At 35.6% G+C, this 13,399-nt stretch overlaps 1 protein-coding gene and 1 pseudogene across 1 annotated transcript in view; both read left to right on the top strand.

Annotated features, from left to right (window-relative positions):
* The window catches only part of MTREX (Mtr4 exosome RNA helicase), a 114,619-nt gene that overhangs the window by 46,406 nt on the left and 54,814 nt on the right, over positions 1-13,399 (top strand). The window contains exons 17-18 of the mRNA XM_036065696.2: positions 9,124-9,296; positions 9,824-9,892. Coding sequence (XP_035921589.1) covers positions 9,124-9,296; positions 9,824-9,892 — 242 coding nt within the window. The remainder of the gene's footprint in view (positions 1-9,123; positions 9,297-9,823; positions 9,893-13,399) is intronic.
* On the top strand, positions 1,149-3,573 carry LOC144381041 (putative ATP-dependent RNA helicase DDX5 pseudogene; annotated as a pseudogene).

Here is a 13,399-nt window from a genome sequence, read left to right as displayed (position 1 = left end):
TTAATATTCTAACTGGGATTTGAGTTCAGCCATTTTAGAATTTCTAGCTCCTATTATGATAATGCTTTCTAAAGTTCAGAAAGTGTTCTGTGGTAACTCTGTTCAAGTAGAATTGTGTATTGATCCTTAACCTTAGAGAATATTTTGGCTGATCATCGTATAGAGCTGATTAAAATCTAAAACAGAGGCAAAGATTGAAAATACTGGTTTTGGTAGATCCTGTAAAAATAGTGCATAGTCACTGTCAAGAAGAAAAACCGGAAAATTGAGCAAAAGATACAGGGGAAAGTTAAAATCATTTGTAACCTTATACAGAGCCAGCCACAACACTTCATAGTTCTAACTTTTTTCTTTCTCATACAAAGGTGTTTTTTTTTTTTAAGGTGGGCTTAAATACATTCGTTCTCCCTTATCCACGGTTACGTGTTCCAAGATTCCCAGTGGATATCTGACATCACAGATAGTACTGAACCCTATATATACATTTTTTTGTATACATACATACATTCTTTTGATAAAGTTTAATTTATAAATTAGGCACACTAAGGGATTAACAACAGTAACTAATAGAACAATTATAACAATATATTGTAATAAAAGTTATGTGAATGTGGTCTCTCTAAAAATATCTTACACTATACTCACCTTTCTTGTGATGACGTGAGATGATAAAATGCCTACATAATGAGGTGAACTGAGGTAAATGACATAGTCACTGTGATGTAGTGTTAGGCTTCTGTTGACCTGACAGTATGTCAGAAAGAAGGTCATCTGTTTTTAGACTGTATTTGAACACAAGTAACTGAAACCACAGAAAGCAAAACTGTGGATAAGGGGGGAGGACTACTGTATACAGTTTTTATAAAAGTAACGATGGTACTTATATTAGTATCTTTTGTTAAATATTTACCATATGCCTAGCCTTGTGTTAATACTTTACATTCATTACTAGCTCAATGATTCTAGCTTTTTAAAATTTAATCTGAAGTATCCTTTGAAAGTGATTTTTATGATTACACAGTATTTCCATTTTGTAAATGTGCTATGATTTACTTAACAATAAAGGCAAATTTGAGATACTTTTCTATCACAAGTGTTAGTACACTCAACTCAATTTTTATGTAGCTAAAAGTAAATGAATTATAATAATGGCCTCAAAAGAAAAAGGCTTAGAACATCCAAGTGTGTTAAATTTTTTTTTCTTTTTCTTTACCCTTACCTGGATGATAGATCATAGTTATTTCCTCTTACATTAATTTCTCAGGTCTTAAGAGAGGCTTCTTCATTACAAACTATAGAGTTGGAAGGAGCTTTGGCATCATTTTACGGATTTTTTTTCTTAAAGACCTAGGACTCCCTCCTCCTTGAATCCCCACACCACTCATTGCTAAATGCTATGGCTTCCCCTTCAGATTCTGATTATACCTTATCAGCCATGTAGGAACCAATCATTGGCAAATAACTGGAAGATTGAACCCCCAGATACTTCATGTGTCCTGTCCTCAGCTGCCCCAGTTGCTGGCCACAGAGCAAATCTGGCTTTGGGTGATACCATTCCATGTCCTCAACCAGAGACACTGAGATAATAACTTTGCAAATACCGACTTAAAAGATATGTATCACTGTAAAACAATATTTTGTCACCAGGCAGTGAACAAGGAGCAGTATCATCTTGTAGAAACCCGCAGCTTTGGTGCACCTTGATTTGGAGGAAATAGGGCTGGGCCCCTATCTGGAAAGCAGTTTGGAAACTCTGGGGGAAAAACTAGTAAAAAACAAATGGAATCTTGATGAGCTGCCCAAATTTGAGAAGAATTTTTATCAAGAACAGCTTGATTTGGCTAGATGCACAGCACAAGAGATGGAGACATACAGAAGGACTAAGGAAATTACAGTTAGAGGTCACAACTGCCCAAAGCTAGTTCTGACTCTTTATGAAGCAAACTTCCCTGCAAATGTAATGGATGTGACTGCAAGACAGAATTTTACTGAACCTACTGTTACTCAAGCTCAGGGTTGGCCAGTGCTCTAAGTGGATTGGATATGGCTGGAGTAGCACAGACTGGATCTAGGAAAATATTGTCGTATTTGCTGCCTGCTGTCATCCACGTCAGTCATCAGCCATTCCTAGAGAAAGGTGATGGGCCTATTTGCTTGGTGCTGACACCAACTTGGGAACTGGCCCAACAGGTACAGCAAGTAGCTGCTGAATACTAAAGAGTATGTTGCTAGAGGTCCACTAGCAACTATGGTGGTGTTCTCAAGGGATCACAAATTTGTGATTTAGAGAGAGGTGGAAATCTGTATTGTAACACCTGGAAGACTGATTGACTTTTTAGAGTGTGGGAAAACCAATCTGAGAAGAACCATCTGCCTGTCCTTAATAAAGTAGATAGAATGCTTGATAGGGGCTTCGAACCAAACAAGGAAGATTGTGGGTCCGATAAGACCTGATAGGCAAACTCTAATGCGGAGTGCAACTTGGCCAAAAGAAGACAGACAGCTTGATGAAGATTTCCTTAAAGACCACATTCATAGAAACATTGGTGCACTAGAACTGAGTGCAAACCACAACATTCTTCAGATTGTGGATATGTGTCATGATGTAGAAAAGGATGAAGAACTTACTCATCTAATGGAAGAGATCATGAGTGAAGAGTAGAATAAAACCATTGTTTTTGTTGAAACCAAAAAAAGATGTGATGAGCTTACTAGAAAAATGAGAGATGTGTGGCCCACCATCAGTATTCATGCTGACAAGGGTCAGCAGGAGCGTGACTGGGTTCTAAATGCATTCATAAATGGATAATCTCCTATTCTGATTGCTATAGATGTGGCCTCAAGGGCTAGAAGTGGAAGATGTGGAATTTGTCATCAGTTATGACTACCCTAACTCCTCAGAGGATTATAGTCATCGAATTGGAAGAGCTGCTTACAGTATCAAAACAGGCACAGCATATACTTTCTTTACACCTAATAACTAAAACAAGTGAGCAATCTTATCTGTGTTTCATGAAGCTAATCAAGAGCAGTTAATCCCAAGTTGATTTAGTTTCTCAAAGACAGAGGTTCAGGTTGTTCCAGGGGTGGAGGAGGCTTGAAGGATGACCATTGGGACAGATACTCTTTGGGCAAAAGGGCTGGATTTAATACCTTCAGAGACAGGGAAAATTATGACAGAGGTTACTCTAGTCTGCTTAAGAGAGACTTGGGGGGAGAAACTCAGAATGGTATTTGCTGTGCTGCAATTTATACCAGTCAGAGCTTTGGAAGTAATTTTGTGTCTGCTGGTCTAGAGACCACTTTTAGGACTGGTAATCCAACAGGCACTTAACAGAATGGTTATGATAGCACTCAGCAATGTGGAAGTAATGTCCAAAGATGCACAATGGTATGAACCAACAGGCATATGCATATCTTGCTACTGCAGCTCTGCCAATGATTGGTTATCCAGTGCCAACAGGTTTTTCTCAGACTTTAGAAGTAAATGTCTATTTTTCATAACTGCTCTTTATATTGTAAGTTATTAGACAAGATATTTAAGAAACATGGGAAATGCAAAAATGTCTGCAGTGCAGCAATAATTATGGTGTACTTCTTCATTATTTAAATTGGATATTTCTCTCCATTCCCGAAATAACTTTTAGGTCCTTTTTTGTACTAGAAAATGCAGGTAGTCTTTTCACAAAAGTAAAAGTACAGTGATTTGAAATACAATAAATAAAGGTAACACATGGACTTCCAGTAAAAAATAGGTGAAGACTGAAAAAAATAATAAAAAATAAAGGCCTAGGGAAGTTAAGTCAAATACACCTTATAAAATTAATGGCAAATGTGTAATTTCAGATTACCTTTATTATTTTCTTGTATAGTGTTTGATGCCATTTGTCTTGGTGAATACCTATGGCCTTAGCAAAGAGAAATGATTCTTTTGTCAAGGAACTGTATTTTTTATTTATTTATTTTTAAAGATTTATTTATTTATTTCAGAGAGAGAGAGCACACGAGCACAGGGGGAGGGGCAGAGGGAGAGTGAGAGAGAATCTCAAGCAGAGTCCACAATGAGCGTGGAGCCCAGTGTAGGGCTCAGTCCCATGACCATGAGATCACAATCTGAGCTGAAACCAAGAGTTGGACACTTAACTGACTGCACCACCCAGGTGACCCGGGGAACCATATTTTTTAAGGGGCTATAAATCTCTTTCTCCTGCAAAAAAAAAAAAAAAAATTATAGTAATAGAATAAAAAAACAGTATCAACAAGATTTAAGTGCATTGTGGATTTGGGTGTGAATTAGAGTATTTTAATCAGATTAGTAGTAAAAAGGAAATCTGTTAATTTTACCTCATATGTCGAAATTTCAGATGCTGTCATTGAACCACAAGGTTATAAATCAGCTTAATATTTTTTTTAAGATTTTATTTATATTTATTTATTTGAGATAGAGAGCGGGGGAGAAGCAGAGGGAGAGGCACAAGCAGACTCCACACTAAGTGCAGAGCCCAACGCGGGGCTCAAACCCACAACCCTTAGATCATGACCTGGGCCCAAACCAAGGGTCGGATGCTTAACTGACTGAGCCACCCGGGCACCCCAAATCAGCTTAATACTTTAAATAAAAGATTTAAACTTTACAATATTGCTACTAAGCAGTTAGCACTGGGTCATGCATGACTAGGGTAATTATACACACACACAGCCAGCAGTTAGACTGGTTTTGTGGCTGAATAACTAAGAGAAATAGGATGCACATTGGTGTACCAACCTTTGATTCTTTTTCTTCTTTGTAAAAATAGTGTATTCTAACAACCAATAAATTACTGTTTAAACTTCACTTTATATTATTCTTCTATAATTCCATAGAAAATATCCCAGATATGGTTGGGGATAGAGCGAGAAATAAGTATTTTCCCATTTATTTAAACCATTGTTTTATGACTTCTCACTGGACTCAAATTCTTAAATATGACTTTGACAAACACTCTGCTACCTATTCTGAACTTAAACATTACCATCATTTTCCATTCCCCTGTCCTCTGTCTCTCCAGTCCCCAGCTGCTGCTATATTCAGGGTGGCTCTGACTGACTTAGCTTTTAAAGGGATTGTGAATAACATAATCTGCACTTCCTGGTACTGCTACTATACACTTGTTTATTCTTCTGCTTGAATTATCCCTGCTTTCCCTACCCATGTTTTTAAAGGGCAAAGACCTTTTGAAGCTCATAAACAAAAAAATGAAATGTCAAATGTAGAACAGACATTTTAATGGGAAAAGGTAGAAATTTAAATGATGAAAGAGAGGGGCACCTGGGTGGCTCAGTCTGCCTTAGGCTCAGGTCATGATCCCAGAGTCCTGGGATCAAGCCCCGCATCGGGCTCCCTGCTCAGCGGGAAACCTGCTTCTCCCTCTCCCACTCCCCCTGCTTGTGTTCCCTCTCTCACTGTGTCTCTCTCTGTCAAATAAGTGAATAAAATCTTTAAAAAAAAAAAATGATGAAAGAATTGATGACGGAATTGCACCACCTTTACTACAATTTGCAGGACTGAGTGGTATGACCAGAGTCATAATAGTGTAGAAGGAAATGGTTAGAGGTGATAAAGGCTATCCTGTATGCTTTAAAAATGCAGAATACATATTGAATGCAGTTTATTCTCATTTTTAGTTATTATTAGTAAGGGTTTCATTCTTTTTGCTGTTGATACTGCTAGAACTTTTTCAAGAGAGCTGGTATTATTTTCACATTAGTATATCCAAATTAAAATGTAGACTGTTGTCTTTGGAAGTATAGAATTAATCTTTATTTTATAACTTACAGTGCTTTATGTTTTGTAACAAACTTAGATGGCTGGCATACATGAGATGTTTTTCATTTTTTAGATTTTCCAGTGAGCTATAGAGTAAAACTTAGAGGATTTCACTGTTTCCATACTGAAAGGAAAAATGCAAAGTTAACTTTAATCTTTAGTGTCATTAAAGGTAATACCATGGTTAATAGCAAGAGCTGTGAAGTTAAACATGGGTTTGATTCAAGACTATCTGAGCTTTAGTTTGCTCATCTAAACTGCTGGGATAATAACTAGTTCATCCAGTTCATGAGAATTAAATGAGATAATTTATGTTAAATGGTCACTGAGTACTTGTTTTAACTACTGATAGTATTGCTGTAGGTCAGTAAAGCCATTTAAACTTTAACCTGTTAGAAAATTTGCTCAGTACTGGGAATAGCAGTCCATTTTCCCATCACTCCCAGGTCTGTATCTGTGCACATGTTATATGACATTAATATATCTTTGGAACCACCACCTCTCCTGTCCCTCAAAAAGAGGAAATTGTTTGCAAACTCTCTTAAGAGTTTATTGGAGTATCTCTCACATGCTGTTTCCTAAGATATTGAGACTTTCCTGTGGTCTACACTGCAGTGAAGCCAGCTTCTTATACTCAGGTTCCTCTACTATTTGATTGACTACACTTACTTTCTGCAGTTGTATAGAGCTGTAGTTAGAATCCTAGATATAAAATACATGTGACTTCTTAAAATGTCTCAGACTTTTGACTCATTAGTATAATGGTCTGAGCACAGAAGTGATTTGGAATAGAGGATGGGGAGCAGTATTTAAGCATCCAAGCAGATGTTTATAGTCTCCCTAAACTCCTCCTGTCAGTGCTTATTGTTTCACTGATTCCTGCAAACCGTGTTACTCTGTAATTTAGATGGGGCAGCAGTATTAGTATTTCTGTGTAGTTTTCATTTCAAAACTTCTTACTGACTTTAGTCTGTCCAATATTCTTTTATAGTTTTCTAATTGTTTCTCTTTTTGGTAATGTCTGTTGCCATAATATGTGTTAAGAATAGCTTTCTAGTCTTCAGTGAATGGATTTCATTTCCTATAAGAAGACTTGCAGTTCATTTAAAAATAATCAAGATGATGTATTATGCCTGAGGGAATGCAAAAGACCAGAAGTTTGAGGGAGCAGTCTGTGAGAATGTTGAAGATGATAATAAAAATAATAATAAAACCGTTGTCATATCCTCCCTGAATGTTTACTCTGTGCTATACTCTTAGCTAAGTACTTTCCATATCTTCTGTCAGTTAATCTCTAATTCTAGTCTTAGGGAGTATGGGTATTTTTGTTATCTTAATTTTGTGGATAAAGAAACTAAAACACAGATTTAATAGAGGAGTTTGATCAATGGAATAGAATTGAGAGTCTAGAAGTAAACCCATACACCTGTGGTCACTTGATTTTCAACACATGCTCTTGGAGCAGTGGGATAGCCATATGTAAAAGAATGAAATTGGATCCTTACCATATATTAAAATTAATTGAAATTGAATGAAAGTCCTAAGTATAAGAGCTGAAACCATAAAACACTTAGAAGAAACCATACATATAAATCCCTATAACCTTGGATTTGGCAGTGGTTTCTTAAATAAGACACTAAAAGCACAAGCAACAGAAGAAAAAGTAAATTTGATTTAATCAAAATTGAAAACTTTTGTACCTCAGTAGATACCAACAGAAAGTAGAAAGAACGCCCACAGAATGGGAGAAAATAATTTGCAAAACACATATCTGATACGGGTCTAGTTTCCAGAATATGGAAAGAACTCTTATAATTAAAAAACAGACAAATAGTCTAATTTTTAAATGGACGAAGTATTTGAATAGATTTCTCCAGAGAAGATAAACTGTTAGCCAACAAACAAGCACATGAAAAAGATGCTCAACGTTTCCATTCCTGGGTCTATAACCAAAAAAAGAAATTTTCAAACAAAAACATGTGCATCAATGTTCATAAAAACACTATTCACAGTAGCTGAAAGGTGGAAATAATTCAAAGTCCATCACCTGGTAAACAGATCACTAAAATGGTATACCCAAATAGTGAAATAATATTCAGCCGTAAAAAGGAGTGAAGTACTGATACATGCTATGCTGCTATCACATGGATGAACCCCGAAAACATGCTCAGTGTAGGAAGCCAAACACAAAAGGCCTTGGTATACTGTGATTGCATATATATGAAATATCTAGAGTAGATAAATCCTTACAGATAGAAAGTAGACAGAAAGGTTGTCAGGGGCTGAGGGAAGGAAGAAATGAGTGTTTGCCCAGTGGATATGGAGTTTCCTTTTGGAGCAATGAAAATATTTTAGAACTATGTGATGGTGATAGTTGCATAAGTTGTGAATGTACTAAATATATTAATGGTGAGTTTTATCTTTTGTGTATTTTACTCCCAATTGAAATAGTGTTTGTTCAATGGGATGGAGGCATAATGAAATGAGTGAGGAAGGGAGGTCAGCAAGAATTTGAGCAGGAAATGCTATCATCGATGGTTAGTTGAGCTACGAGAAAATTTGGGGAAAAGAGCCTATGTTTTGGCTGTTGACTGAGTGGAGAAAGAACTGTAGTTGAATTGCCTGTTCTCAGTTTTAGCGACCTAGACCCTGATGGTGGTGGAGGTCTCATGACAGTAGCAAATTGGATTCTTGATGAAATTTAAAGCAACATATTACTTAAAAGGTCCAAAATAGTTCTGTCTAAAGGGACTTTCTGCAGTGGTGGAAATGTTCTGTATCTGTGGTATTCAAGTCCAGAAGTCAGTAACCAGCTGAGTTACTGACAGTTGAGTATTTGAAATTGTGCTAGTGCTATTGAGGAGCTAAATATTTAATTTTCATTAATTTTAATTTAAATAGCCACATATGGCTGGTGTCTGCTGGTAGTATATTGAAAAAAAGCTGACCTAGCACATTTCTACCATTACAAAGAGTTTTATAGTACAGTGCTCTGTTGAACAATGTAGGCCTAGAATTCTTAATTAGTTAATATCCTCTCCCATGTCTATAGGAGAGAAACAACTCAGCAGATATGATCATTGCCAATTCAGACTCAATTTGAGGATTCACAATTAGTGAGTTGGGGGACTTTAATGTAGAACCTTAATGTAGAAAGAAAAGACTCAGGATGATGTGCAGTTATCTCTGAAGTTTTTCCACAAAATTTCTAATCTATGCAAGCTGACTTTGTTTCCTACATTTGTAGTAGGAAAACAGATGTATCTTTGTATAATTTTACATAAAGTATTTTTTTAATACTTGTGTTTTATTTACAGAGGTAAAGAACTCAGAAGAACAGTATAATAAAATAGTAATACCAAATGAGGAAAGTGTCATTATTTATTATAAGATTAGACAGCAGCTTGCCAAACTGGGTAAAGAAATTGAAGAATACATTCATAAACCAAAGTATTGCTTACCATTTCTACAGCCAGGTCGTTTGGTAAAGGTATGTCATTTTTGGGTGAAGATGCTAATTGTTGTTCTATAATAATTATATTGTTTTACACTGTTCACGTGGAATTGATTGGGGGTGGGATCATGTGTGAAGGCCTTTTAATCTCCACTGATTTTCATTTTGGGGGATATAAATCGAAGGAGACACTTTTGGAATTGACATATAAAATATCTCCAGTTATGAAATCAAAAAATAGAAGCAGTTTTAAGCCCTGGATGAATTCATTAGCTATAAAATATTAAAGATTTCATACAGTCTCAGAACAGATACGTCATATCATTTTAGAAATTTGTTTGCCAACGGGGATATTCCTATTGCTGTTTTAGAGGCCTATGATATTTGGTGGTGATTTTTTTCTTTGAGGTTAATATCTTTTTCCTTAAGTTTAACCAGTCTTTCAAAAAATATTTTACCAGGAAAACTCAAAGTTTTATTAGCCTATAATGTGGGCAAGGAAGTCTATAAAATTGGCTTTTGAACATAAATGTTTTTATTTACTTGCTTCCCTTTCTTTTTAGGTAAAGAATGAAGGAGATGATTTTGGCTGGGGAGTAGTGGTAAATTTCTCAAAGAAGTCAAATGTTAAGGTAAACATTGCCCTTAAGGTAGAATCATATATAAATTTCTAGTAAAAAGTTTTTTCAGACTCATGAAATTGATCAAAGTAGAAATAGCATTACAGTAAGAGAAGCTATAATAAATTCTGCCATAAGGAATTACATTTTTGAATAATCTTAAATTTTGTCTTCAAAGTGCTATTATTTTCCAAACAACAAATTTTAATTTCATGACAGTTTACATGTCTTCTTTGAATTCATCAGTACTTTTTATAATTTTACTCTTTAAATTGAATATTAGAATTAGTTTCTGATAGGGAAAACTAGAATTTTGATTTAGGTATGTAATAGTTGAAGAAAAGGTATTAGGTTTTACTTATTCTCTCTAAGGGAAAACAGTAATAAAGTTGGCTTTGGTCATTATTTATATAAATATTTTGAAAAGATTATGTGTAAAATTAAGGAAGATTTTGTTACTGTGTTAGATGAGTGACTATCTTGAAATTAAGTTAGCCACCCTGTGACATTTTGTCTCCCAATATGTGACCTCAGGCAGATTTTGTATCTCCATGTATATTTTTCTTTATCTTTAAAAATGAATAGTTTGCAGAGCACCTGGGTGGCTTAGTACATTGGGCATCTAATTCTTGATCTCAGCTCAGGTCTTGATCTTGGTCGTGAGTTCAGGCCCCACACTGGGCTCCACGCTGGGTGTGGAGCATCCTTAAAAAAAAAAAAAAAGAACAGTTTGCATAAGATATCTGCATTCTCATAAGGTTGACCATGTCATGATTTTGTTGTCATTAACTTTGTTCCATCTGGGTATAGAGCAAGTAGGAATTAAGCTTTGGGATTGGAAGTTACTCCTGAAATACGTAAATGAATTTAGAGATAATGAAGCCATTTGTTGGGAGAACCAAGTTCATAGGTTTGGGGGCACCTGGGTGGTACATTCGGTTCAGCATCTGCCTTCAGCTCAGGTCATGATCTCAGGGTCTTGAGTTCAAGCCCCGCATCAGGCTCCCTGCTCTGGGGATTCTGCTTCCCTCTCTCCCTCTGCCCCTCTTCTGCTTATGCTCTCTCTCAAATAAATAAAATTTCATAGGTTTGTGATGGCTGTTTTGGTGAATGATCTGTGATTAATCCCACTGAGGAACTTCTTAAGGATATTTAGTTTGTTACTACTATTTTGATACATTACCATCTTCATTAGTAATTATAAGATTTGTTTTTTAAGTATTGTCACACTTGTTATCTCATTTGATCCCAATTTAATAAGCGTTCATTGACCACAGACACAAAATCTCTGTGCTTACTCATTTGATGAATAGCAGAAAGCAGATAATGAAAATAAAAGGCAGAATAGTATAAATACTTTAGTAAAGATATAAGTAAAGTGCATTTGGAGCACAGAGGAGGAAGAAATTATGTCTGAGCTATTAGAGATGGCATCTAATTAGGAAGATAATTTAAAATTTTTAAAGGAACCTTGGAGAATGAGTAGCATTCATTTGATGGAAATTTACTGCTGGAGGAGCAGCGATATGCAGCAGGCCCAGAACATTTCAGGTAAAAAGTGAAATCTTTTAGAAATAATTGAAGTTAATCACAGAAAATGGTTAAAATACAGATTTGAGTATATTCAGTCTAGGTATCTAAACATGTGAAAGCACTGGTAGGTGTTCGAAGATTAGTTGGTTGATTGGTTTGCTTGGGTTTAGTTTGGTTGTTTGCTTTTTTAATCTGTTTATTTTTGAGGAAGAGATTGATCTGATCAGAAGTTACTGTATTGACAGTGTTTGAAGGATATTGAAAGAGATAGCATAGTAGATACAAGTTTGTCAATTAAGGAGACTTAACTCTTTTTGGGTGAGTTGGAAGGAAGATGGTAATAGAATAAGGGTTCAGATGGAGGATACTGAAGAACTAGAATGGACAGTCTTGTTGGGAAGTTGGGGGGAGCTGTAGTGATGATAAGATTTCAAACTTAGGTATGTGAAAAGTTGGCTGTATTGAGCCAACAGTATTAAACTGGATAAAGTTTGCCTCTCATTCTGTGTGTTCCCTCCCCCACCACCTTATTTTAAATATACAATGAAGTAAAGCTTGGAATTTTAACCTTGACGAAGATTGCATGGGTGGTATTCCTTTGAGCCTGACTAGAACTCAGATATGACTTACAGGCTTTTATATTTTCTATTTCACCACCTTTAGCCATGGGAAAACTATAAAATGCTTGCCTACCTCTTCTCCCTTCCAAAGACACACACTATTTTCTTTTGGAATAATTATTAGTAACATAGGTATGATCTTCCTTGAGAAGAACTTGAAAGGATAGTCTTCATTTAAACTTCTGACAGCTATTAAGTTCTGTTTTTCGTGTACAATGAAAAGTGTGGCCGTAAATGCTAAATGTTGTGGTTCCATTCATCCTTATATAACCCATGGTGGAAAAGCCTTTGCCAGTTTACTCATTCCATAACTTGTCTATATCTAAGAGAATATTGCTAGGGCAGAATATTTTTACTTGTAGTGTACTGAAGTGCTATATATTTCTTTCACTGTAGGTTTTACATTACTTATATGTTTGTTTTTTCAACAGTTTTACTGAGATATTATTTATATACTGTACTGTTTAGTCAGTGACTTTTAGTAAATTCACCATCACCACAATCGATTTTAGAACATTTTCATCCTCTCAGAAGGAAAAGGAAACTTTTGTCATTCCACCCTGTGCTCCCATACCCTCAATCCTGAACAGCTACTAATCTACTCTCTATAGATTGCCTATTCTGAATATTTCATAAAATTGAATTGTGATATGGTGTTTTGCGACTGGCTTCTTAGCATGTTTCCAGGGTTTAAGCATGTTGTGTATATTAGCACTTTGTTCTTTTTTGTGATTGAATAGCATTCCATTGTACAGATACATGACATTTTGTTTATCCATTCATGAGTTGATAGACATTTGGATTGTTTCTACCTCTGGGCTATTATGAATAATGCCCCTATAAACATCGATGTCTGAGTTTTTATGTGGACATAGTTTTCATTTCTCTTGGGAGTGAAATTGCTGGATCCTGTGGATACTGTATAACCATTTAAAGAACTGCCACGTTGTTTTCTAAAGTGGCTGCACCATTTCGCATTCCCATTAACAATGTATGATGGTTTTTATTTCTTCACATTCTCACCAACACTTAATATCTGACTTTTTGATTACACTCAGTATATAGTGGTGTCTCATTGTGGTCTTGATTTGTATTTCCCTGATGACTAATATTGCCAAGGATCTTTTTATGTGCTTATTGGCCATTTGTATATTCTTTGGAGAGGTGTTTTCAGCTCTTTTGCCCACCCACATTCAAATTGAGTTGTCATTTTATTACTAAGTTATATGAGTTCTTTATGATATTTGATTTCCAGATATTTATCTCCCATTTTGTGGATTATTTTTACTTTCTTAACAGTGTCCTTTGAAGCACAAGTTTTTAATTTTGATGTAATTCAAATTAAATCTTTTTTTTTCCTTGTTAC

The sequence above is a fragment of the Halichoerus grypus genome, chromosome 2 (genome assembly GCF_964656455.1).
Source record: "Halichoerus grypus chromosome 2, mHalGry1.hap1.1, whole genome shotgun sequence".
In the NCBI taxonomy this organism is placed as follows: Eukaryota; Metazoa; Chordata; class Mammalia; order Carnivora; family Phocidae; genus Halichoerus; species Halichoerus grypus.
The sequence above is the reverse complement of the archived record's forward strand: the minus strand, read 5'-3'. Positions and strand labels throughout refer to the sequence as shown.